The 25,301-nt window shown below is 38.7% G+C and overlaps 1 protein-coding gene across 3 annotated transcripts; it reads left to right on the top strand.

The window, feature by feature from the left end:
- Nucleotides 1-41: 41 nt before the first annotated feature.
- Nucleotides 42-18,488, top strand: MGME1 (mitochondrial genome maintenance exonuclease 1). Of its 3 annotated transcripts, XM_020986498.2 has the most exons (7): nt 42-995; nt 1,614-1,777; nt 2,422-2,478; nt 2,791-3,393; nt 9,921-10,140; nt 17,139-17,271; nt 17,713-18,488. In XM_020986498.2, exons 4-7 carry the CDS (start codon nt 2,880-2,882, stop codon nt 17,872-17,874), a joined length of 1,029 nt encoding a protein of 342 aa, XP_020842157.1. In that variant the 5' UTR covers nt 42-995; nt 1,614-1,777; nt 2,422-2,478; nt 2,791-2,879; the 3' UTR covers nt 17,875-18,488. The 3 variants fall into 3 exon arrangements, with proteins under 3 accessions (XP_020842157.1, XP_078005830.1, XP_020842149.1); XM_078149704.1 differs by lacking the exon at nt 1,614-1,777 and having other exon boundaries at nt 2,425-2,478; XM_020986490.2 differs by lacking the exon at nt 1,614-1,777.
- Nucleotides 18,489-25,301: the final 6,813 nt, after the last annotated feature.

Genomic DNA, 25,301 nt, shown 5'->3' with positions numbered 1-25,301 from the left:
CAGCAACGCCCTAGCGAACCGCACGTGGCAGCTTACAAGGCCAGGCCCTATTCTGGACTCGCCGCCCGCCCACCATTTTGAAGCCGGACAGAGGAACTCGTGCTGAATCTACTCCCCTTCCTTGCACACCCTGTTGTAGGCGCTGATCTCGAGTTTGGGGAAAGAAGGAAGGAAAAAGAGAAGAGAGAATGCTATCCGCCTCACCACTGGGAGAAGTCTGCCCTTCTGCAGGACGAGCCGCTACGCAGAATTCACCGTTCATGACGGAGCCCTAACTCAAGATGGCGGCTTGGAGGCTACGCTAGAAAGGAAAAGGAATCGAGAGCCGAGGCTGACCACGTGACCACTCTCCCGCGCCTGGCTCCGAGTCTCAGTTTTAAGGAGCCACTGCTCATAAAGGCGAAAGTGGGTGAGGAGCTGAGCGGGGAATGGCAGCCGCAGTGCATGACGGATGCCATCGCTCCGTCCTTCCAACCTTCGGCTAGGTCTGGTATGTGGGACATGATAAAACTACGGGTTGCGAAAAGTCTCGCGGGAGCCGCCGCCCGCTACATCATGGCGCCGCAAGGAGCTGTCAAAAGGCTGCGGCCCGCGAAAAGTACCAACAGGGCCCCCGTCCAGCCTCCAGCTGCTGCGAGGGCTTTAAACTGACTGCACTGTTAGAGCGCACGCTGTGACTCCATTTCCTCCCAGTCAGCCTCAGCCCGGGCTCCTTTCCCTGTCTTAAGGTTCTACGTCCTCCCACAGCTACGCGCGCGCGCGCGAGTACGCGCACGTTCTCCTGCGGAGGCGCGTGCTCATCCGTTGGGCGCCAAATTCTTTCTTCCCGCTGCCCGGGCTGTGTAAAATGCTATTTCTTATTATTTTATAATCATTCACGTCGTCCGAAGAAGGTCACCCGCGTACCGTCCTCGGCAGCTTTGTCCTCTCCCAGGATTGGGGCCCGTATTTGTAGCTGTGGCCGTAGCGGTGAGAGACGATTAACCCCCTCCCAGGTGTGTTTAATAATAACAGCGACTTTCCATCTCCCGCCTTCATGCCTTTGCCCTGCGGTTTCCCAAAGTCTAGACTGCCCTTCCTTCCGCCTCTCTCGGGACACAGCACCCTGCAAAGAACGACTCAGGTGCCGTCTCCTATAGGAGACCTTTTCTGACACTTCCCCCACCCCAGTTCTTAGCGTGCTCTCCCTCTTGAAATTACTTTGTAGAAACTTTGTATTTGCTTTACTTGTGTATGCGTTGTATTCTCTGAGTAGAATGTAAAACTGCCGTTTGAGAACAAAGACTTTCCTTTTTGTCTCTATTCTCATTGCTTTGCACAGTCCTATTAATTGCTTTTTATGATAATGAATACCTTTTATATAACATTTTAAGGTTTGCACAACGCGTTACAAATATCTCTTTATCCTCACAACAGCCGTGGGAAGTAGGTGCTATTATTATCCCAAAATAGGCAGATTTTAAGTGATTTGCCCAGGGTAAAATAGCTAGGGCCTGAGGCTGGATTTTAATTAATTTGAACTCGGGTATTTCTGATTCCCAGGTCCACATGGCTGATGCACCTGTCTGCCTCCTAACTTATGTAACTGACATATAGTGCTTTAACATTTTCAGAGTATGCATATACAGTAGATGATGTGGTTTGAGCCTCACTAGCTACTTACAGACACTGTCATCCTCAATTTACAAATAAACTGAGCCTCAGAGAAATGGTCACAGTGCTAGTGTCAGAAGTGGAATTTAAAACTCTATTCCAAGGCCATTGTGCCTAGTACATGGTAAGCACCAATTGTTTGCTCTTGTGATTTTTATTGTTATGATTCCAAACAGACTTTCTGGTTAACTCTTTCACAGATCATTGCTTTGCAACTCAACAAAACATCAAGTACTTGCTATGCACAAACTGGGTTTCTTTCTTTTCCTCATAAATGATACTCTTATCTCCTTTCTCCATGTCTTTGCACTGGCTGTTTCCCATGCCTAGAATGAATTCCCTTCTCACCCATGCCCCTTGTTTTCACCAGAACTCTGCTCGGTCACCACCTTATACATGAAATCTTTCCTTATTCCCGAAGCTCTTCATTCCCTCTCACTACCCTGACAAAAAAATATATATATATGTTTTAGTAATTTCATACATACTTACAAGTTGTCTCTCCCATTAAAAGTAAGTTCCTCAAAAAGGCCAGGAACTGGGTTTTGTTTGTTTGAGGGAAGGGAGGAAGTCATCTTTGTAGCCTCAGGTCAGTATAGCTCTCAACAGAGTAGGCACTTAACTTACCTTGCTGGGGCACCAGATAAAAGTAGTAAAGTTGGAAGACAGTTTAGAGCTCCTCTAAACCAGCTTTCTCATTTTACAGTTAGTGCCACTTTGTCTTAAACTCTCTTCAAATGTTTTTGTTTCCTCATATATAAAACGAAGAAGATAGATCGTGTAATCCATGATCCAGCTTTTCCAGCTTTGAAATTTTGCAGTTCTGTGAGTATTGGAAAATTCATGTCATGTACCCTAAGAACCAAGCAACGCTATCTGCTGATTCTGAAATTTGCCCAGTGATCACAGCGCACTCTCCAAGTGTCTGTATTTTTGCATCATTTGCAGAGAGGCAAGATCAACTTGATGATCCACATAAATGGTTCATTGCCCTGCAAAGCACAAATTTTGCTAAGTAGGAGCGCTAGCATGGAAAATTACTAGGAAAATATTAAACTGCTTTGTTGAATCTTACTTCAGTTTCTATTTCTATTGGTCAAAATACTGATCACTAACATTACCTTTTGTCTTTCATAGGACACCCCGAAAAAACCCATTGACATTCTAAGTAAAAGAGAGAGAACTTTGGAACAAATTGTACTCCATATAAAATTAGAGACTAAAAAATGCAGTCACTCTCAAGCATATGCAAGAAGCTGGGAAGATCAAGTAGGTTCTTTGTAGAACTAGCTCCTTCTGTGGGTTTCTCTACTTCATGTTACTTTTGTAGCCAGAAGAAGAAAAAAAGCCCTTATCAAGAAGTTGACCAAAACAAATACTCCAATTTAATACGTTCTATTGTATCAACTAAAATTAGTTCTCAGACACCAGAATCATTGTTTCAAGAAGATGATTTATTATATGGACCTGTGAGTAAATGTAAGGTCCAAGAGCAAGAATCAGGACCAATAGTTACACAAAATACAGTTCTTCTCCTCAATCCAGAAAAAAGAAATGGATCAAACACTCTAACTGATTCCTCAGTTCCTTTGAAAATACCATTGCAGAAGAATAAAATGCCTAGTGTTACTCGAATCCTTCAGCAAACCATGACAGCAAAACAAATCTTAACTCTGGAGAGGTGGAAACAGCGAATGATTCTGGAGCTGGGAGAGGATGGCTTTGCAGAATATACTTCAGGTAATTCTACTCTATTTCTGTACTAGTTATATTTTCTAGAATATATAGTGCTATATACATGGAATATAAGGATTTTTTCTCTATGATGGTAAGAAGGAAACCATTTTTTAAATGTTGCTTAAAATCCACAGCAAATTTCCATATTAGAATTACATGTTTTCCATGATTAGGGATAAGAGCTGGACATGTGATTTCATTTTTACAATGAAACTACCAGTTAAGGAAAACTCCTATTAATGCAGTTTGGCACCTTCTTCTCCACATGTAATCTTAAAACAAAGATATCAAACACCCAGCCCACAATGCTCCCAAGTACTGCCCAAACCAGGTTAAAATGTCTCTATCTGATTTTAATGTCTTGATGTAGTAATAAAAAAGAAATATATGAACATATGTGGTTTTCCAAGTCAATGTGCAGCCCACAGGATTCCTTATGTGGCCTCATTTCTATTTGAATCTGACACCATTGTCTTAGAGAGTTGTTTCTAGCACGTGGAGGTTAATTGACATCCCAAGATCTGCTACGGTCAGAGGCAGAACCCAGTGCTTCCTGGCTAGGAGGCCAGCTTTCTATCCATTGTGCCATGGTGCCTTCCCATGATTAAAAGAAATTTTTTAAGCTGTTCACATTGCACAATATGCAAGATAATAGGAAATAAACCCTTTTAAATTCTAACTAAATTGACTATAATATCATTGAAAACACTGTCAGTAAACCATAACACATGGTCTGAATTCGCATCTTGGTAAAACCATGCTAACCTTTCAAATTTAACATCTTATTGAAAATAGATAAACTAATTTACAGTATTACTGTCTCAGCTCTTAGGGTATACTTTGAATGCTAAGTATCAGCCTTAGCAGGATTTTGAAGGCAAAAGTATCTTTCAGCAACAGAAATTCTGTTTGGATAAGTGAATACCCCAGCAAATAATAACAATGGAAGCAGAGAGAAAACTGATTATCAGACTACTAGGGAGGCAACTGTAAAAGGAATCAAGAATCATTGAAGTCATCCAGATTTAGAGGTAGAGGGAACCTAGAGAGTCACAAATCCAACCTTCTCATTTAACAGTTTAGGAAATGAAGGGGAGAATTTAAGTATCTTGCCTGAGGTCACTTGAGTGAGTAGGGGCAGGATTTGCACACAAGTTCTCTGCATTGTTATTTATACTCTTCCATGCTAGCTTTCTAAGCAGGTATGACCCTTTTTTTTCCCCTCTTTTATTCTGAAGAGTACACATTGCTACTGCCCTCTCTGGATGTGAGAGTCCTGGGATGAACAGTTTTAAAAATGAGAAATACCCAAATTATATTTACATTTAACCTAAGTTGCTTAAATTTATATCTGCTCTAGGATCCACCAAATCTGTCTTCATAATTATAAATGAAATTTCCTTGCCCTAGTCCATGCAACTGTACCACTTATCTTAGCTTCTACTTATACTGCTCTAAGACACTGACCATCATTCTTATTTGTTGGATTTGATAAGATAAACATTTATTAAGCACTTATTACAGGAATGATCTTTTAAGCGATCTTCATCCTTCTCCAACTGACTCCTCTATCTCCTTGGGACTTTCTCTACATGTCACGACAATTTCTTCACCCTGAAAGCTCTCTCTACCCTTGGAGTACTTCTCATACTGGAAGTACTCTTTGCCCATTAGGCCTCACCTTCTGATTAGCTGGTTCCTCCCAGAGGGAGGCTTAGGCCTCCTTAAAATGAACCCTTATCAAGAAGTCAACCTGGACAAATACACTAAGTTAATTCATTCTATTGTATCAACCAGAATTAGTTCTCAGACACCAGAATCACTGTTGTAAGAAGATGATTTATTTTATGGACCTGTGATTAAATGTAAGATCCAAGAGCAAGAATCAGGACCAAAGGTTGCACAAAAATACAATTCTTCTCAGTCCAGAAAAAAGAAATGTATCAAACCTACTCTAACAGAGTCTAACTGATTCCTCAGTTCCTTTGAAAATACCTTTGCAAAAGAATAAAATGCTTAGTGTTGCTCGAATCCTTCAGCAGACCATGACAGCAAAACAATATCTTAATCCTTCTCCAGGCTGCCTGCACAGTGCATGGAATGTAATAAGTGCTCAATAAATGACTGTCATCTTCTGCTTGGAGACCTCCAGTAATGGGGAACTTTTCTCTGAGGCATCCTGTTCCACTTTTGGACAGTTTTGACTGTTAAGAATTATAACTAGTAGAAATCTCTATAACTTTGACCTAGCTCTCTGGGAATAAGCAGAATGTATCCAATCCCTCTCCCACATTATTCTCTAAATAGAAGAAAACTGTAAGAGGGAGGGGGAGAAAATTTAAAACCCAAAATCTTATGGAAGTGAATGTTAAAAACTAAAAATTATTTTTAAAAAAAATCCAAAAAAATTTTTTTACAAAAGGAAACTATAGTGCTCCCTATCCCAAATTCAATTTAGTTTTGCAGACATTTGTTAAGCAGCTACTTTATGCTAGCACTGGAGATGCAAAGACAAAAATGTTCCTGCCCACAATAAATTTACATTCTTTGGGGGAAATACAATAAGAACACAAACAAGTAAATGAAAGCCATTTTGAGCGTGAGTCTAATACCAGAAAATGTGGGGATAAGCAGAGACTTTCCGGAGTTCACATCCGAGATAAGCCTTGAAAAAGATGTTTAGTCAGTTAAGAGTATTAAGTATACGTTATACGCCTGGCACTTCGCTAAAGCCTTGGGGATACAACGAAAGGTAAAGCACTAACTCTGCCCTCACTGGAGCTCACAATCTAATGGATTTAGAAAGGTGAAGTGAATTCCTCTTCCTTTCTCCCTTCCTTCCCCCCCCCCCTCCCAGCCTCCTCCCAAACTCCTCCTTAGAACCATAGAGACAGCCTGAGGTGGGAGATGAAATGTTATATTCAGGGAAGAATTAACAGTCCAATGTAACTGAATGTAGGATCACAGACTTAGAACCATCTAATACAATCTTCTCATACAGATGAAAAAACTAGCACAAAAAGACTTAGCGTGCCCAGGGTCATAAAGCTTGCAAGAGATTTATGTGGTATTTGAACACAGGTTATCTGACTCCAAATTCTAGAGTCTTTGTCCTGTACCATGCAGGGGAATAACAAGAAATTAAGCCCTGTCCTGGGACCTTCTGTCTGTACACACTCTCTTGATCACATCTGCTGTCATGAGTTTAGTCTACCTGTGTGCGTTTTGACTCCTCAAGCTATATATCCAGTCCTGTTCTCTCTTATAAATTCCAGTCATGCATAACCAACTGCTTGCTGGACATCTTACATATAAATACCACAGGTATTTCAAACACATGGCCAAAATTGAACTAATTTCCTAAAATATTCTCATCCCAAACTTCTGTGTTTCCGCTGTGGGCACAAATTCTTTTTGTCATGCAGGGTCCTGACCCCAAAATTACTCTTGAAATGTCTCCTCTCCCTCATCTCTCATATTCAAACAATTCCTAAGTTCTTTTATTTCTATCTTCACAAGATCTCTCAAGATCCCCCTGCTTCATTATCCCCTGTCACCTAGACATTTGCGTAATTGATCTCCCTACTTTGAGTCTGTCCCCTCTCCAATCCATCCTCCACAGAGCAGTCAGTCCTAACAAACTGACCTGTCATGCCTCTACTCAAAAATCTCAAGTGGTTCCCCAGGATAAAATACAAAATTCTCAGCCTGGTAGGTTCTACCTACCTCTCCAGTCCAGTAATATTTTACATTAACTACACTTTACAAAATCTGTTCCAGGAGAACTGACCCTCCTTAGCTGTATACAATTCCATCTCCCGTTTCCTTTGAACACATGGTCAGTCCCATGTCTGGAATGCAGTCCCTCCTCAGTGCTACCTCTTACAATCCATACCTTCCTTCATCTGTTAAATGGCAGTAATAACAGCACCTGTCTCCGAGGTGGTGAGGATTAAATGAGACACTATACTTAAATTGATTAGTCACCTTTAAGCACTATATAAATATTAGCTATTAAGGAGAAGACAAGACTAACAACTTCAGGATGGAGGAAAGGCTGTGCTAAAAGTCTGAGAGGTAGAGGTAAAGAGACACTATGTGCTGAGTGAGGGCTATTTACATTCCATTGATCCAGCCAGGCTTTCACTGTCCCCCCTAAAACGTGGTACCTAGAACAAAACACAAATCTGGTGCCTCTTATTAGGTCCTGGGCTAGTTTCTGTTTTCCTGGGATCAGCCCCAGAATTGAACAAAAAAAGTAGTGTTCTTTTTTTTATGAACACAGAGGCATACCAAGAATGCTCTTTCTTCAACCCTTCCATGCCTAGAACCCAGAACAAACAGAGGTATGTTTAGAGCTGGTATACTTTTTAAGCTTGAACAATTCCCTAAGTACTTACCAGTTTGCCATTCAGTGTCTGAAAAGGAGAAGCTACGGTAATGAGTGCAGATTTCTCCTAAGAATTAGTTTTGATTATTTTAAAAACTTGAAGCTACTGTCAAGGCCCTAAATACGTTTTAAAAGTTTTCGGGGGGGGCAGCTAGGTGTCGCAGTGGATAGAGCACCAACCCTGAAGTCAGGAGGACCTGAGTTCAAATCCAGCCTCAGACCAAACACTTGACACTTAGTAGCTGTGTGACCCTGGGCAAGTCACTTAACCCCAATTGCCTTTAAAGAAAGAAAGAAAGTTTTCCTAGTACCATGATCTCCATATTTGTAAAATGGGGTTTATCTATGGCTCTCATTAGCATAATTTATTAATGTTTATGAAGGGGCAGCTTGGTGGTACAGTGGATACAATGCCAGGCCTGAAGTCAGGAAAACTCATCTTCCTGACTTCAAATCTGGCCTCAGACACTTACTAGCTGTGTGACACTGAGCAAGTAACTTAACCCTGTTTGCCTCGATTCCTCATCTGTAAAATGAGCTGGAGAAGGAAATGGCAGAATACGCCAGTATCTTTCCAGGAAAACACCAAATGGGATCATGAAGAGTTGGTCATGACTGAAATGACTTAACAGTAATAGCAGTTTTAATGACATTTATGTTAATAGTAAGAAACAGTTCATAATGTGCTTCAAATAATTGTATAAATTGAAATTATTGTAAATAAATAATTTTGCACATGCCAGGAAATTCTATTTCAAAAAATCCTATCATGAATCTTTTTGCAAATATTTTTACTACATCTAGATTTTCATATTTATCTTCTTTAAAGTGAGATATGAAAGAGGAATAGAGGATAAAGATGACTTTGATTGAGAGGACCTGGGTTCAAGTCCCACCTTTGATACATACTGGCAATCTGACCCTAGGTGAGTCCTTTATTTAACCAATGCTCTAGGCAAGTTGCCAAGAAAGTACTGACTTGCATTGGTTGAGAGAGTTTCTTCCCGAGGAATTCGCTATTCAAGTGAATTAACAAGTCCAGTCCCTTTTCCTTAAGCATTTGCAACATGTTTAAATTGTCAATCATATATTTCACATAAGGGAGCTAGTCTTTGTAATTTCACATGCTAACAGGTCATGGAAATGGTTGGCCAGTGTTGAAGAATGTGCATTTGTCTATAGAGCAAAAGCTAATTAGCCACATTTACATATATCATTGTGGGAACAAAAATGCAAGGTACCTTTAAATATATTTATAGGTTCAGAATTTGAAAATACTGTATGGTGATTATGATGTTCCTTGAAAATAAATTATTTTCTTATTACATTTCTCTATATCTGTCTTTATGTAAATGGAGATTTCTCTGTGTCTCTTTTTCTTTCTTATTATATTCCATCTTATTATATATAACTTTTTGCCTCTCTGAGTCTTCATCTGTATTTGTGTCTCTCTTTTTTCCTTTTGAAGTTTCTTTTTCTTCATCCTTTTCTCTTATTCCTGTCTTAACCAAAATATTTTTTAATTTGTTGTTTTTATTCATACTTTTATGTTCACTATTTTTAACTTTAAAATAGATGAGTGAGATGATTTATATTCTCTCAAAAAAAAATTAAACTCGGTTACTTTTAACTTGTATGACTTTTTATTTTCCCACCAATGGATGATATTGATGGAAAAAAGGCTTCCCACTCCCTTATTAAGCTTGCACGTTTATCCTTTATTTGAATTGCAAACAGAAGCAAAATTCATTGGTTTTCTTATTTTTCTTCCTGTTTTAGCAACCTTCATTTTATTTTTCCTTTGTATATGTAAATTCATATTATTATAAAGTGTCAGGTGATTCTGTGGCTTTCATCTCTTTCAAAAGTTGTTTGCTACTAGCAGAGGCCTAGTTAGTTCACATTAGAGTGTTCTCATGGAATACTTATTTAAATTCTTTTCATTATCTTAAAACATTTCTGAATGATTACAATTTTGAAAATATTCTTAATCCTCTCTGTTCAGGAACTATTTTAAAAAAATATTTCTGTAATAATTGTGGTTTTTAAATTGTTTTAATAAGGTGTACTTGTTTTAATTAGGGATTTTTCTTAGTACCAATTTTGAGGTTTTATTTTTTCTGCTTTTTTTTTCTCTTAGATATCTTTTTGCAAGGAAAACACTTCCATGAAGCATTAGAAGCCATACTTTCATCCCAAGAGCAATTAAAGGAATTAGACGAAAAAACTATTAGCTCTGGCTACGTAGCAAGTGTCCAACATGTCTTAAAAGATATAAGTGGAGTAAGAGCTCTAGAAAGTGCAGTTCATCATGAGACCCTTAAGTATCTGGGCCTAATGGACTGTGTAGCTGAATATCGGTAAGTGCTACATTATAGATATCCCTAGCAGCTGGAGAAAAATTAAGTGATATGGATAGCATCATCTTTGCCAGATACTGCCTTCTACTTTGTTCATTGTTCCCAGGCTTGTCTCTACCACACCTGAAAACACTGCTTATTTAAGGTAGGAATGAGTGTAATCCGTAACAGGGACGTTAGCCTGTGTTGACCTCCCTTCGTTCAAAACCAAAAAAAAAAATTTTAATCAAGGTAATACCTAGGTGCCTAAAGAATAACCCCTTCCTTAGCCCTTTCCTCCTGTCTACCAAGCACAATACCATATCTGAGGTAGTCTGCTGTTCCCAATAGAACCCCAGACATAGAAAGAACTAATTTTGACTTTGTCCCCCACACCTGTTAGCTGTGTGACTGGGAAAATCACATAATCTTTCTAAACCTCACTTTCCTTTCTGCAAAATGGGAAAAACAGTAGCACCTAATCCAGCCTTGTTGTTAGGGTGAAATGAGATAATGTGGGTAAAGTGCTTCACAAACTTGAACACACTGTGTTCTTGTTAGTTATTACTCTTATTATCATCATCAACTGATTAAAGCTCTTGTTCTGAGACTTTAAAATGCAAATGGCTGGTTCTGCCTAGCACAGACAGCAACACTTATTTCCTTGTGTCTTCCTTTCCTGTTTTCCCAAGGGTAATAATGTGATTTATTGACTGTAAGAGTCAAGTCTGTTCTTGGTTCTTCCTCATTTTGTGACTTAAACAAAAACCCTGGGCATTATAAAAATTTCCTCTGCCAAATTTTTCTCTACCTCCAAATTCCAGAGATAACTCATCAGAGGTCCTCTTCTGTGACCTGACAAAACTGCAGTCACTCTTTTTTCTAGTAAAAGGTATGACTGAAGAGCAGTGGACAAGAGACAAAGTAACACATGCTGGGGTCTAACCTGATGACAGTGAATCTTAGCATACAGTTTAGCGCCTTCTACAAAAGATTTGAGACGGGATGTCGTGAATTGGGTTGTTCAGCAGCTTAATGACTAAAAGAAGGAAGATATTAGCTCCTGGTCTTTCTCTAGATTGCTGGTTTAAACCACTTAACAGGTATGTGCTTCAGTTGCTTCATCTGCAAAATAATAACCATTGTTCATTCATTTCAATCAAGTTTGACACTTTATGACCCCATTTGAGGTTTTCTTGGCAAAGATACTGGTGTGGTTTGCCATTTCCTTCTCTAGCTCATTTTACAAATGAGGAACTGAGGCAAACAGGATTAAGTGACTAGCCCAAGATCACACTGAGCTAATAGGTATCTGAGGCCAGATTTGAAGTCAGGAAGATGAGTGTTCCTGACTCCAGACCCAGTACTCTATCTGCTTCACTACCTAGCTGCCCATGCATTGTTAATTATTTCAGTGGGATATTAAGTGGTTTAATTAAAAGCAAAAAAGCTATGTAAATTATTACACACTCAAAGCTAAAATCTTATAAATTTTTAATATATTCATACACTGTGGGTGTATTTTTAAATTTTTTTTTACTGTGTTGTGATCATTGTGAATAGGGAAGTAGAGCAATTTTTATGGGGTAAGATAATATATTTTAATGTCATGGCAAAGTTATTTTCTGAAAAGTGCTTTATAAATCTCTACAATCTAAATACTGTTACAACATATACCTGTATTGACAACAAAAATCCCTTTATGGTAGCAGTCAACAGTCTTTTAAAGGTGGCATGCTCTATTTTTATTCATTCGCTTCCTCCCTCCCATCTTGAGAAATCATTGCAGTAGGAGATAGAACTTTGAGGACCCTTCCAAGAGAAAACTCTCCTAAACCTCATGATTACATGGTTGGAGGAAAGAAGAGTACAGTGAGGTGCCTCAGTCCAAAAATAACTCTCATTTCAGTAACCCTTTAAAGTTTACAAAGAGCTTTCCTCACAAACCTGTGAGGTAAGTAGTGCATGTATTATTATGCACAATCTGTAGATGATGGAGTTGAGGCTCAGAGGAGTTAAATGATTTACTCCAGATCACAGCTGGCAGAGCTGCTGTATCAGCTAATGTTCTTTCCAGATAGCATGCTGTATCAATGTACATACCTATATTTTTCTCTAAAATTCTGGCCACTATGCCTAAGACCACCCTTAGGGAAGGAAGTAAAGTGCCCAAAATTAAGCCCAACCTCTAGCATGCTCCCATTAAAATTTCTTTTTTTTTTTTCCATTTTGCTCTTCAAGCAGTCCCTTTAGAAATACAAATAACCTTAGAAATAGAATATCTTAGCTTTTTAAACCTTGGTTAAAAAATAAGGAATAGAGAAGATAAAGAAAACTAGACATTTTCTCTGACGCTTGTGACCTCTCAAACCTCTCTAAAATAGAACATAAGTGCGAGGGGTAAAGTGATTTCATCTGTCTCCATGGTCCAGGACACCAAGGACCTTAGTAAGGTAAAAACCTGATGAACTAAAAGCAGAGAAGACTAATCCATAACCCTTAATGCACTCACTCAGCACTTCTTCCTCCACTGCCCACCTTATCAGACAGAGCTATACAAGCTCATAGGCTTGCAAGAGCACACACTCTATCCTCCTTTCAGTGCTGTGGAAAAGCAAAAGGCTTCAAAAGCTTGCTCTGGTTGGGACAGCAGCCTGGCAGCTCAAGCAGAGAACTGAAGAACAAAGAGAATGTGAGGCACTCCACTAAGCCTGAGGGAAGGCCCAGCATCCAGCTGGGACCAGTTCTATCCCCTCAGAAGTCACTTAGGACAGACTGAGGCAGATGAAATGTAAACTGCCCAAAATGGGAGGAGGCTGAGATGGCTTTGAGATCCAGTTCTTAGGTAAACCACTATCAAAGGGAAAGGAGTCAAAAAATGGGTGTGCGAGAAGGCAAAATAAACAATTAAAAAACACTGAAATTGCCAAAGATCAGGAGGAAGAAAACTCAGTTTAAACACTTTGAGCGTAAGCAAGTAAACCAACAGGGAGACAGTAATAACAGAAAGTAAAATGGCCTCCAGATCAGGGGAAAGAGTACAGGCATCTGTAAATAAATGTTTCTAGACAAAGGAAAATGAATCAATACCTGATGAAGCAAAGGAACCTACAGATCAACAAAAGAGCATGGGACCACAGCAGGATGTTCCTGAATGGCTTCAAAGGGACATAAGAATCATGAAAGCAGAATTTAGGGCTTATACACAGCAGAAATAATTAGCAGAACAGAAAAACGTTAATCCATGGTGATGAGTCTCACCAAAGAAACAGAGAGGATAACTGATTGGGAATGTAAGTGCACAGAAGAAGAAGAGAAGCAAAAAAGCATTAAAGTTAAAGGAAAACATGCTCTTTCTACAAACAAAAGATATTGATCTATAAGATCAATGGAGATGACTTAGGACCCAGGTCCAAACAGGGGCAAAGCAAGAGAATCCTATCTCAGCTTCAGGAAAGAGATTCCTGCAATCCCCCTCTGATTAGCCGTTCAATTCTTCAGACTGAGGTCTGTGGGCCAAGAGCTCTGGAAACAGCCGCCACCCTAGGGCCATGCTGGGACCGGGGCTGGGACTGACCTCTCCATGGTCACAGACCTTTCCTACTGATCTTCTTAGTTAATTTTGGCATTCGGGAGTTGAGAAGGCTGGAAACCACAACAGCTGCCCATGATTCAGTCTCCTGAGGCCTACTCCAGATTTTTCAGAAGTAAAATATTGACGTAATGATTGTATATGACAGAAGTATTTATTTAAGTCCTTTAGTATACTATGAAAAGTTATAAAATACTTTGGGAATCTGCTCCTCACTATATTAACACAGAAAAAGCCAATGATATCATTTGTATATATTGTGTTAAAGAAAAGACTCAATTTATACTGAAAGTGATTCTTTTCATTGGTGCTGCCCATTCATGCTCATTTTGGAATGATATGAGTCCATAAATGCTTCATCTGGAATTCTAGTCAGAATACATATATTTGATAGGTCTAATATATATCAAAATAATTTTAAAACTATTCATAAAGTAATGATGGTAGCATTCCATTGAGTTGTTCTTCATTGTCAGTGTTTCATGTGTATCTGAAAAAAAAATAAGGCATGTATTTTAGATTTGTAAGTTCCATGAAAGCAGATGCTAGATCTTTCTGTTGATGCTCTGTGTATTGATTCATCTTTAATATATGATCAAATTTGGAGGAAAAAAAATAGGGATTAGGGATTATGGGTCTCCCAGAAGAAGCACAAGTCGAAAAACCTGAACACAGTAATGCAAGAAATAATACAAGAAGGTTGTCCAGAACTTCTGAACACAGAAAACAAAGTGCCAATTGAAAGAATCCACAGGTTGCCTCAAAAAACACCTGTGCAGCAAGCTCTAACTCACATAATGGTTAAACTTAACAATTCCAATACAAGCAAAAATTCTTCAAGCAAGCAGGAGAAAGGCCTTCAAAAGGAAATTGGAATAACATAAGACTATTCCTTACCCATCAGAAGCCATGGGAGAAAATGGAGTAAGAGTTTTTAAGAATTTTAGTTCATAAGAACTGGAAACAAAGGAGATACCTGGCCAACATTATGGTACACAAATATAGTGAACTATTACTGCACCATAAGAAACAATGATGAGGAATCTAGAGATACATGGGAAAACTTATACGAATTAATGAAGAGCAAAGGAAGCAGAACCAGGAAAACAGTATACACAAAGCCTACAACAATATAAATAGAAAGAATAGAAGAAGAAGAAAAAGAACTAAATGCTAAGTGAACTAAATTAAAATGATCAAGCTTGACCTAGAAAAGGAGAGGAGAAATGCATTGCCTTCTCTTCTTTGCAGAGCTTAGGGAAGATGGGAATGGGACAATGTATATATGTTGTCAGACACACATGTTAGTTTGGATGAACTACTTTTTCCCTCTCTTTGAGTTTTTGTCAAAAGGGATGGCTCTCCATGTAATGGAGTAAAGGAGGAATATGTTTGGAAATGATGATGTAAAAAGAAAAGATGTCAATAAAAAAAATTTAAAAGACCCTAGTGCAGTACAAGTATGCAAGATATTTTGAATTTTGGGAGACTCTACCTTTTTTTAATTTATTTTTTATTTTGAACTTAACAAATACCAAATAAAATAGGCATTTCCATATATGTAGTTGAAGAGAAAAAGAGGACTGTACCAGAAACTGTAAATCTCGATTATGTACAACTTCTTTTCTTTTTAAATATATAATAAATTCAGCATGTAACCTCCAAGGCTGTCCTGCTTGTCAGTGATTTTTTCTGACCTTTTATTCTTTTCTGTTCATTTTTTTAAAAATGCATCAATGACTCTGTTTTCTTTCTATTCTTTTTCTAGACAATTGTTTTTCTGTACACAATGACTAAAACAACATGAATAGAAAGAACCAAAAAACAGTCAAAATAAATACTTTGTGATTAGAGTGACCAAGCTTGACCCAGAAGAAGAGAACTGAGAATGTACCTCCCTTCCTTCTTTGCAGAGGTTGGGGGTATATACTGTCTCATATAGTTGGACTATTTACTTTTGCAGAATTGCCTTTTTTTTCTTCACTTTTCCATGTTTATTCTTTTGAGTTTGAAAAAAAATTTATAAACATTTGTTCTCGCTCCCTTTACTTCACCCCATTTGGAAAAATCATAATAAAATGAAGAATAAAACCATCATAACAAGTATGCATTGTCCAGCAAGACAAAGTCTCACGGTGGTAATGTTTTTCACATCAAAGAATTGACTGCACATAGTGCTCAGTAATAATAGCATTTATATAGCTAGAAAGGTTGCAGAGTACTTTACCAAAATCTCATTTTATCCTCAAAACAACCCTAGGAATTAGGTGCTATTATTATTCCCATTTTACAGATGAGGAAACTAAGGCACAGAGAAGTCAAGTGACTTGCCCAGGGTCACAAAGCTAGGAAATGTCTGAGGAAGGATTTACACACAGGTCTTCCAGACTCTAGGCACAGCACTCCATCCACTGCATCCCCAGCTGTGTGAGTAAATTTCATTGATAATGATGGACTTTTTCTCTTTTTGGTTTCAGACAAGAAGTACTTCTTTGGCGCAGTGGATAGAGCTCTGGCCATGGAGGCAGGAGGACCTGAGTTCAAATCCAGTCTCAGACATATGGCACTTACTAGCTGTATGACCCTGGGCAAGTCATTTACCCCCAATTGCCTCACCAAAAAGCAAAAAAAAAAAAAGTACTTCTGTCATCATTTTTAGTTTGTAATGATAGAAGTCATGGTTTTTAATTATTCATTCTAATGGACACCTGAAGTAGAAGATAATAACTGACCTATGGTTGGTACTTTAATCTTTATCAAGTACTTTACATACCTTATCTCATTTGATCTTAACTACAACCCTTTGAGGCAGATACTCCAGGTATCATTATCCCCATTTTACAGATGACAAAACTAAAGGCTAGAATATGACGTACTCACCAGTCACATAGCTATTAAGTACACAGATAATGTGTTAAGTTGGATCAGTGCTGTCCTTTTTCTCTCACCCTTTTGTGTGAAAATGAGGCCACACAAAAGAAGTCTTAAGGAAAGAGTGTAGAAGCCAGAATTAAGAGAACGAGGACTTAAAGGAGCAGATGCTGTTACTGTAGCTCAGCTAGTACTCACATGTGCCCCCCTGCCTGAGGTACTCGCCATTGCACCACAGGAAGTAAATTACATTGTATGCCCTGAAAGGCAGCAGCTAATGATTACTTTGAATTAGCGTGTCAATGAAAGGTTAAAGGCTTCTCACTGGGAAAAAGGAGCTAACAAAGTTATTAGCAGTGGTGTCTTTCTTCTCCTAAAAGGATTAAAAACCCAAGGGGGGAGAAGTCTTTTAAAATGGAATGCCTCTTACTGTGAAGAATTGAGACAGACTGCTAAAATATCATGAGTAATATATAGCAAAGGGCCTCCACTCCAATATTGTTCTTGCTTCACAGCCTAACCTGAAAGTCGGGCTTCTTCATTGCTTTCATCATAGGGGTAAGCTGTGTGTGATCGATTGGAAGACATCAGAAAAACCAAAACCATTTATCCAGAACACATTTGACAACCCTTTACAAGTGGTAGCGTATGTCGGAGCCATTAACCACGATGCCAGCTATAGCTTTGAGGTCAGTCTTTTGACCTGAACTGTCAAGTTTGCTTGGTATTTGTTTAAGAGCCTTGCTTCATTTGTGCTTCATTTCTTCCATCTTTGTGGTCCCTTGTGCTTCATCTCCTTCTTGCCCCTCAGGCAATCTGAACCAGTAGCCTTATCAATAATTTTCATTTCTTTCCTCTCTGGACTTTTACGTTGCATCTTCCATTCCAGTCCATCAATCATTTATTGCTTTCTGCCTGTGACACTCCAAAGCCATCCCATTGTCCTTTATGATTGATGTGTAGCTTGGTCCAGAGTCTTGTGCCGGATACACCTTGGTCAATATGAAAACACCTTGTAGACTGCTTTATTCAGAGCTTAGGTTTTCTTACCTAGAAGGTGAAAAAAATATACTGGAACTCTAGGCCTATTTTAGAACTTGCTGAAAACATTTTGTGTTCTCTTTTATCAGGTTCAATGTGGTTTAATTGTGGTGGCCTACAAAGATGGATCCCCTGCTCACACGCATTTCATGGACTCAGAGCTCTGTTCCCAGTACTGGCCCAAATGGCTGCTTCGACTAGAAAAATATACAGAAAAGGCAAAGAACCAAACTACTCCGAATCCAGACTAGGATGTAGGATACTGTTCAAGGCCAGTTTGCCCTTTCTCACAGTTTGGGGGAAAGGATGCTTTCCGTAATTTAGTGAGTCCAGGATCTCATTGATGGGAGTACTCCCTCCAACTCATTCACCCCTTTACTAACTAATAAAATCTAAAAGTGGTAATGCTTAAATGTTGGATTTCTTTTTAATGTTGATAATGGCTACCACATTATCACCAGCTAAGGTATCATTGATTTTTAGTTGTGAAAACATGGCTCTCCAGTCAGTTCACTGAAACTGAAATAAATGAAAATCTAGAAGACTTTTTCAGTTGAAGAGCTATCCATCAATACAAGAAAAAGCAGCTGTATTACTTTGTCTTGTGTTAATGTGGCAATCATTATGTCCCTGAAAAGAAAGAAAATAGATTGAATAAAGACCTTAGTTAATCTTGGACTATGTTGTAAAATGTTTTATGTCATTTTCATTTCGGGCATTAAAGGACGACTGTATTTTAATGTACCCAAAATGTAGGATCTCAAGAAGTCTTTGTTGATAGAATTTAGTGAATAAAGCCTATGCCTAAGTAACGTTTGTATTTTTCCAAACTACAAATGACCACTAATAAAACTTGTAAATTGCGGCCTGTGTGTGATCTATTACATATATGTGTGTGCATATGTATATATATATGATATATGTATAAATATATACATATGTCTGTATATAAATGTACATACTCTATATACTTCATTGTATTCACTAGCAAATCACTGGGGCAGAGCACAATCCATACATGCCTTTTCATCCTGTGTAACTCTTGTCCACCAATCAATTAATGAACATTTATCAAGTACCTGCCATATGCCAAGCATTGTGCCAAGTGCTCAGGACAAAAAGAGGCAAAAGACAGTCCCAGCCCTCAAAAAGCTTACAATCAAATGGGGTAGAAATCATGCAAACAAATATATACAAAGCAAGCCAAGTACAGGAGAAATAGGAAATAATTAACAGAGGGAAGACACTAGAATTAAGAAGGGTTGGAATAGGCTTCCTGTAATAGATAGGATTTTATGTTGGGACTTAAAATAAGCCAGGAAAGTCAGTAGGTGGAGTTGAAGGGAGCATTCCAGGCATGAGGGACAGCCAGAGAAAATGCCTGATCCAAGAGATGAGTGTCTTGTACATAGATCAATTAAAAAGCCAGTGTCACTAGTTCAATGATAATTCTTCCATAGAATTGAGAGAGGATCCACCCAATGCCTGGAGGCCTTTCTCTAAATTTTTTTTTTTTGCTTTTTGTTGAATGATATATCCTGGGAAAATTACTGAAAAGGCTAACTGGTTCAAGTACTCATTTAACAAATAATATGTACTCACTTTAAAAAAAATGTGTGTTTCAAAACAATACCAAAATGGAGTTGCTTCTGAATTATCTTATCCCGTGAGTGCATGTATCTTACATTTTGAAACGTTTCCTTTGGCAATAGGCAAGGAACTGCATTAAGGACTGCTGCTGGTGCTCTTTTAAAGGAACAATACCTTTATACTTATGGCTGAGGACTTTTGAGAAACTGCAACCATTATACCTTAATATACAAAAGCTAACAAAAAAATGTATGGTGCCTTGTTTGGGTACGGTTTATATACAGAAAAGTTTGGGTCTGCATTTTTTCTTCACTATTTTTTTGGGTCTCCTTTAGCAAGCTGTTAACTAGATTTGTATGATTTTCGTGCATCCCTCGCTCATTTCTCTTCCCAGTTTTTCCTCTGCTTCTCTTGCTTCTCAAAAACCTTTTTGAGCTCTTACATGGCTTGGGACTCATTCATATTTCTCTTGGAGGCTTTGGATGTAGGAGCTTTGACTTTGTTGTCTTCTGATTGTGTGTTTTGATCTTCTTTGTCACCAAAGAAAGATTCTAGGTCTGACTTTTTTTGTGCAGTTTGCTCATGATCCCATCCAATTACTTGAGTTATAAACTCTTTGTTAAGGTAGGGGTCTGCTTCCAGTGTGGAGAATGTATTATCCCAAGCTTCAGGGGTTTTGTGCAGCTGTTTTCAGAGATACCTCTAGGGACCTGTAAGTTTCAGTTTTTCCAAGGTAGTATGATTAAGAGCAAGGTGTTTACTCCTTTCCTGGCCTGTGCTCTGGTCTATGAGTGACCACAAGCACTCTTCTGCCTTGGTACTATGAGGAGGATTCTTCCTCACCACCACCACACAAGCTCCACTACACCAGCAACTCCTCCTCACCCAGGACTGCCACTCAGAACTGTGACCCAGATCCAAGCACAGGCAAAGCAAGAGAATCCTGCCTCAGCACCAGCAAAGAGATCCCTGCAATCCCCCTCTGATCAGCCACTCAATTATTCCCCCTAAGACTGTGGGCCAGAAGCTCTAGAAGCAGCTGCTGCCCTGGGGCTGCACACAGGGACTGGGGCTGGGACTGAGCTTCTACCTCACCACCATAGTCACAGACTTTTCCTACTGACCTTCCAAGTTGTCTTTGGTGTTTGTGGGTTGAGAAGTCTGGAAACCTCCACAGCTGCCTGTGACACAGTACTCTAAGCTCCTTGCTCCAGGTTCACTGAGGCCTGGTCTTTAACTGCATGCCCATGCTGAACTGCGTTTCTCTCTCAGCAGGTATGACAGACCTTTCTAATCAACCATCCAGGTTTTCTTGGGCTAGAGATTTGTTTCACTCTGTCTTTTTGTGGATTCTGCTGCTCTAGAATTTGTTTATAGCCATTTTTTACAAGTATTTGAAAGGGTTTGGGGGAGAGCTCAAGCCAGTCACTGCTTTTACTCTGCCTCCGGGTCTGCATTTTTTGAAGATAGTTTAGAACAGTATCTACAACTTTACAATGATAGGAGTTTTTTAAAAATCTCAGTTTATAATACTTGTAGACACCTTTTTATTTTTGTGATATAAGATTCCAAAATAAGAGCTTCAGAATGAAACTTTGGCAATGAAAAAAAAAAAAGGCTACTGGTCTCAAGGAAATCTAGATAGCAACTGTGGCCCTATGAGCTTATCCTCTTTGGGGCAAATCTAGCATTTTTGTTTATGTCAGTTTTGCAAACATTTTAATAGGTACAAAATCAGAAACCACACAGACGTTCTCTAACCTGAATGGCTCCAATGACTAAAATTGATTTGCCAATTAAAGGGAGGTTACCAAAGAAATATGAGCAAATTGTTCCATGATCCTATTAGAACCTTACTTCTTAGAGTTCTAAAACTACACCCAAAAGGAAATAAATTATGTGAGTTTCATCACAAACTCACCTTTAGACACCATCATTTAATACCAGTATATAGTCCTGTAAACTATAATCCTGACAACTCTGAAGCTTAATGGTGGCAAACTGAGTTGTTTTTTTTTTAAATATGAGAACTTCATAGAATAATAATGTCCTTGCCAAAAAAAGTCCTAAGAAAAAGATAAATTTCTATCTCTAAAGTTTTTTGAAACCCCTTTCCTATAAAATCCTATCTACAATTGTTTATATAAATAGAATTTCTATATAGCTCATTCACAGCTTTTTTGGAGTTGGCACATTTATGTCACTGATTTGGGACACAGCCACCTCTATTAAGCATAGAATGAAAAAAAAAGCATAGAATGTGAGTTTTACAAAAGCTCACGAATTGGTAATCTGTGGCACTAGGAGCTTTATTTTCCATTTTTAAACACAGACTTTTCTACAAGCCTATTGGCCAGGCCATTGTTATCATGCATGGCTTTATTTAAATCATGCTTCACATCCCATCCAGCCATCTCTCTTGCTGGTATCCCACATCTCCCCACCTAGAATAGCACATCTAGACCAAACATCCCTGAGGGAGTTACCCACTCATCTGAGATTCTCATGCCAGGCTGAGCTGTCTTATTGCATGACTGAGTGAGTACATATCCAACTAGCCTACTTTTATTAGCCAATCCAGACCAGACTGCCTTCACATGCCATCCATCAGTCCATGCTGGCCAGGTTGCCATCCACCCTATTCTGTGATCATCTCCTCCTCCCCTCTTGTTCAAGTCAATTCTACTTCATTATCATTGGACCTTATTGATTTTCCTGTGGATCAACTCACCCTTGGTGTTCCTCCCCAGCCTATTTCCTGCCCAACTCCCCTAGATAAAATGGTCTTCTTTAATTAGAATAGAAGATCCTTGAAGGCAGAAACTATCTCATTAGTATCTCATTAGTATCTCATTAGTGCTAATGCTTAGCACGGGGCTTGGCATATAGTAAAGACAAATAATTTTTCATTCATTTATTAGGACCTGAGGATATTTCTTTCCATAAGCATATTATTATGCAGAGAAAAATTATGCTATTTATGTCTTTCCAGTTAACTAATTTGCATGTCAGATCCAAAAGTGGCAGAGATTGATAAATTCATGCATTATGAAAATCAGAGCAGCTGCAGTTTATGGGACATCTAGGTGTCATAGTGGATAGAGTGCCAGGCTTGAAGTCAGGAAGACTCATCTTCCTGTTAAGTGTGACCCTGGACAAGCCACTTAACTCTGTTTGCCTCAGTTTCCTCATCTGTAAAATGAGCTGGAGCAGGAAATTGCAAACCACTTTACTGTCTTTGCCAAGAAAACCCAAACAGGTTCCCCAAAGGTCAGACACAAGTGAAACTGCACCAACAAAACAAGATTAACAAAGTTGCAGTTTAGCTAGGCATGCAGTTGGCAGTCCAGTTCTCCAGAGGACACACCTACTTTCAGTCCCTCGTGATCAGGCGAGGGGGGGGGGATCAAGGGAATAGCCATGTTCTACAATTGCTTTGAGATGGGATTCTGAGAAGATAAAAATGAAAACTACAGCTGCCTTACGCAAATTAGATGGTAACAGCAGGGACTTTAAGACAAAAGACCAATTAGCTAAATGAAATGTAAAATGTAATTCTCACCATACACTCAGAAAACTTACCTGCAGAAACCAATCATTGTAAATAAATGAGGGAATGTCAGAGAATGTGTTTTTGGAGTGCCTTAGATAAATAAGGCCTTGTACCCAATATCAGAGGGCTCAAAAGAACTCAGAAGACTGGCTTAAATCTTACCTCTATCACTTATTACTGAAATAAGTAGGTCCTAGCTTTCCTTTTCCACAAAAAAAAGGGGGGGAGTATAGATCAGCTGCACTCTTAGTCTCTAAAGCTATACTTTGAAGTGGGCTAAGTGACTTACCCAAGGTCTCACACAAATAGGCAGTGTTAGAGAGGTGAGTTTTGAACCTGAGTCTTCTGAATCCAGGTCCCTTGCTTTTTCTAATGTATCCCACTGCCTTCTCAGAGTGGGCACTCAAACAGTTGTCAAATGAAGATGTTTCTCTCTGCAATCACCAAAAATGTGTTTAAAGTCAGTCAATAAACATTAAGAGCCTACTAGGTGCCAGGCACTGTGTTAATCAGTAGAGATTAAAAAAAAAAAAAGGAAGATAAAAGGCAGGCTTTACCCAGAGGAACTCACAGTCTAATGGGGGAGGACCACATACAAACAACAATGATGTACAATCTACATACAGGATAAATAGGAAATAACAGAGGGAAGGCACTACAATTAAGAGGGATTGGGAAAGGCTTCCTGTAGAAGATGGGACTTTAATTGGGACTCAAAGAACCCAGGGAAGCCAGGAGGTAGAGACGAGAAGAGTGAGCGTTCCAGGCATGGGGCGGGGTCAGAGGAAATGCCGGGATGCAAGAGACAGAATGCCTTGTTTGAGGAAGAGCAACTGGGCCAGTTTCACTGGATTGAAGAGTACCTAATTTGAGTCGATTGCTCTGGAAAAAATGATAAACTCCTTAAATTCTCTATATATACCCACTTTCTTAAAAAAGAATAAGCCTTTATTAAAAACTTCAAAGACTCTTGTGTGCCATCTAGTGGTAAAATAAGCACAATGTAGATTAAAGGATGGTCGTTACAAAAAACTATCATTAGGTGTAGGTCATTCAGACGTTCAAGTTGCAGTAGTCATTTTAATTAAAGTACAGATTTTATGGACTGGGTTGAATTAGTTGTAAGAACCTATATGATCTATTTCCCATCCTCAATCAGTAGTTTCTAGGTTTATTCTATCCTTATATGGTAATATCCCTGGCTAATTTTTTAAAGGGAAAGGTCAGTGAATGTTAGAACTACAAGAAATCTTGGAAGTCATTTAGTATACACACCTTTTGCTTTAAATAAATAATGAATTAATGAAAAGAAATGCAAGGGAAGGTGGCCTAGCCATACCAGATCTAAAACTGTATAATAAAGCAGTAATCATCAAAACTACTTGGTACTGGCTAAGAAATAGAGTAGTATATCAGTGGAATAGGTTAGGTACACAAGACGCAGTAGTCAATGACTATAGTAATCTACTGTAAACCCAAAGACTCCAGCTTCTGGGAAAAGAACTCGATATTTAACAAACACTGCTGGGAACACTGGAAAATAGTATGGCAGAAACTAGGCCTAGATCGGCACCTGACACCATATACCAAGACAAAGTCAAAATGGATGTACAATTTAGACATAATGGTGATACTATAAGCAAATTAGGAGATTGAGGAATAGTTTATCTGTCAGATTTATGGAGAACAAAAGAATTTATGACCAAACAAGAGATAAAGAACATTATGAAATGAAAAATGGATCATTTTGATTACCTTAAATTAAAAAGGTTTTGCACAAACAAAGCCAATGCAGCCAAGAGTAGAAGAGAAGCAGAAAGCTGGGGAAACAATTTTTACAGCCAGTATCTCTAATAAAGGCTTCATTTCTAAAACATAAAGAGAACTGAGTCAAATGTGTAAGAGTACAAGTCATTCCCCAATTGATAAATGGCCAAAAGATATGGACAGTTTTCAGACGAAGAAAATTAAAGCTATCTATAGTCATATGAAAAAATGCTCCAAATAACTATTAATTAGAGAAACAGAAACCCTGAGGTACCATATCACATCTATCAGATTGGCTAACATGACAAAACAGGAAAACAATAAATGTTGGAGAAGATGTGGGAAAATTGGAATACTAATACATTGTTGGTGGAGTTGTAAATTGATCCAACTATTCTGGAGAGCAATTTGGAACTATGCCCAAAGCACTATAAAACTGTCCCTTTGGCCCAGCAATACCACTACTAGGTCTGTATCCCAAAGAGATCATAAAAAAGGGAAAAGGATCCACATGTACAAAAATATTTGTAGCAGTTCTTTTTGTGGTAGAACTGGAAATTGAGGGGATGTCCATCAATTGGGGAATGGCTGAACAAGTTGTGGTTGTAATGGAATACTATTGTTCCAGAAGGAATGATGAGCAAGTGGACTTCGGAAAAACCTGGAAAGACTTACATAACCTGATACTGAGTGAAGTGAGCAGAACCTGAAGAACATTGTACACAGTAACAGCAACATTGTACAATAACCAACTTTGATGGACTTAGC

This window comes from Phascolarctos cinereus, unplaced genomic scaffold (assembly GCF_003287225.1).
Source record: "Phascolarctos cinereus isolate Bilbo 61053 unplaced genomic scaffold, phaCin_HiC Scaffold_2;HRSCAF=192, whole genome shotgun sequence".
NCBI lineage: Eukaryota > Metazoa > Chordata > Mammalia > Diprotodontia > Phascolarctidae > Phascolarctos > Phascolarctos cinereus.
This window is presented reverse-complemented; position numbering and strand designations above follow the sequence as displayed.

Coding starts and splice junctions, on each gene's coding strand:
- MGME1 (XM_078149704.1), top strand. CDS start 2,880: ATGCAGTCACTCTCAAGCATATGCAAGAAGCTGGGAAGATCAAGTAGG. Junction 10,141..17,138: donor GACTGTGTAGCTGAATATCG/GTAAGTGCTACA, acceptor CTTTCATCATAG/GGGTAAGCTGTGTGTGATCG. Junction 17,272..17,712: donor ATGCCAGCTATAGCTTTGAG/GTCAGTCTTTTG, acceptor CTCTTTTATCAG/GTTCAATGTGGTTTAATTGT.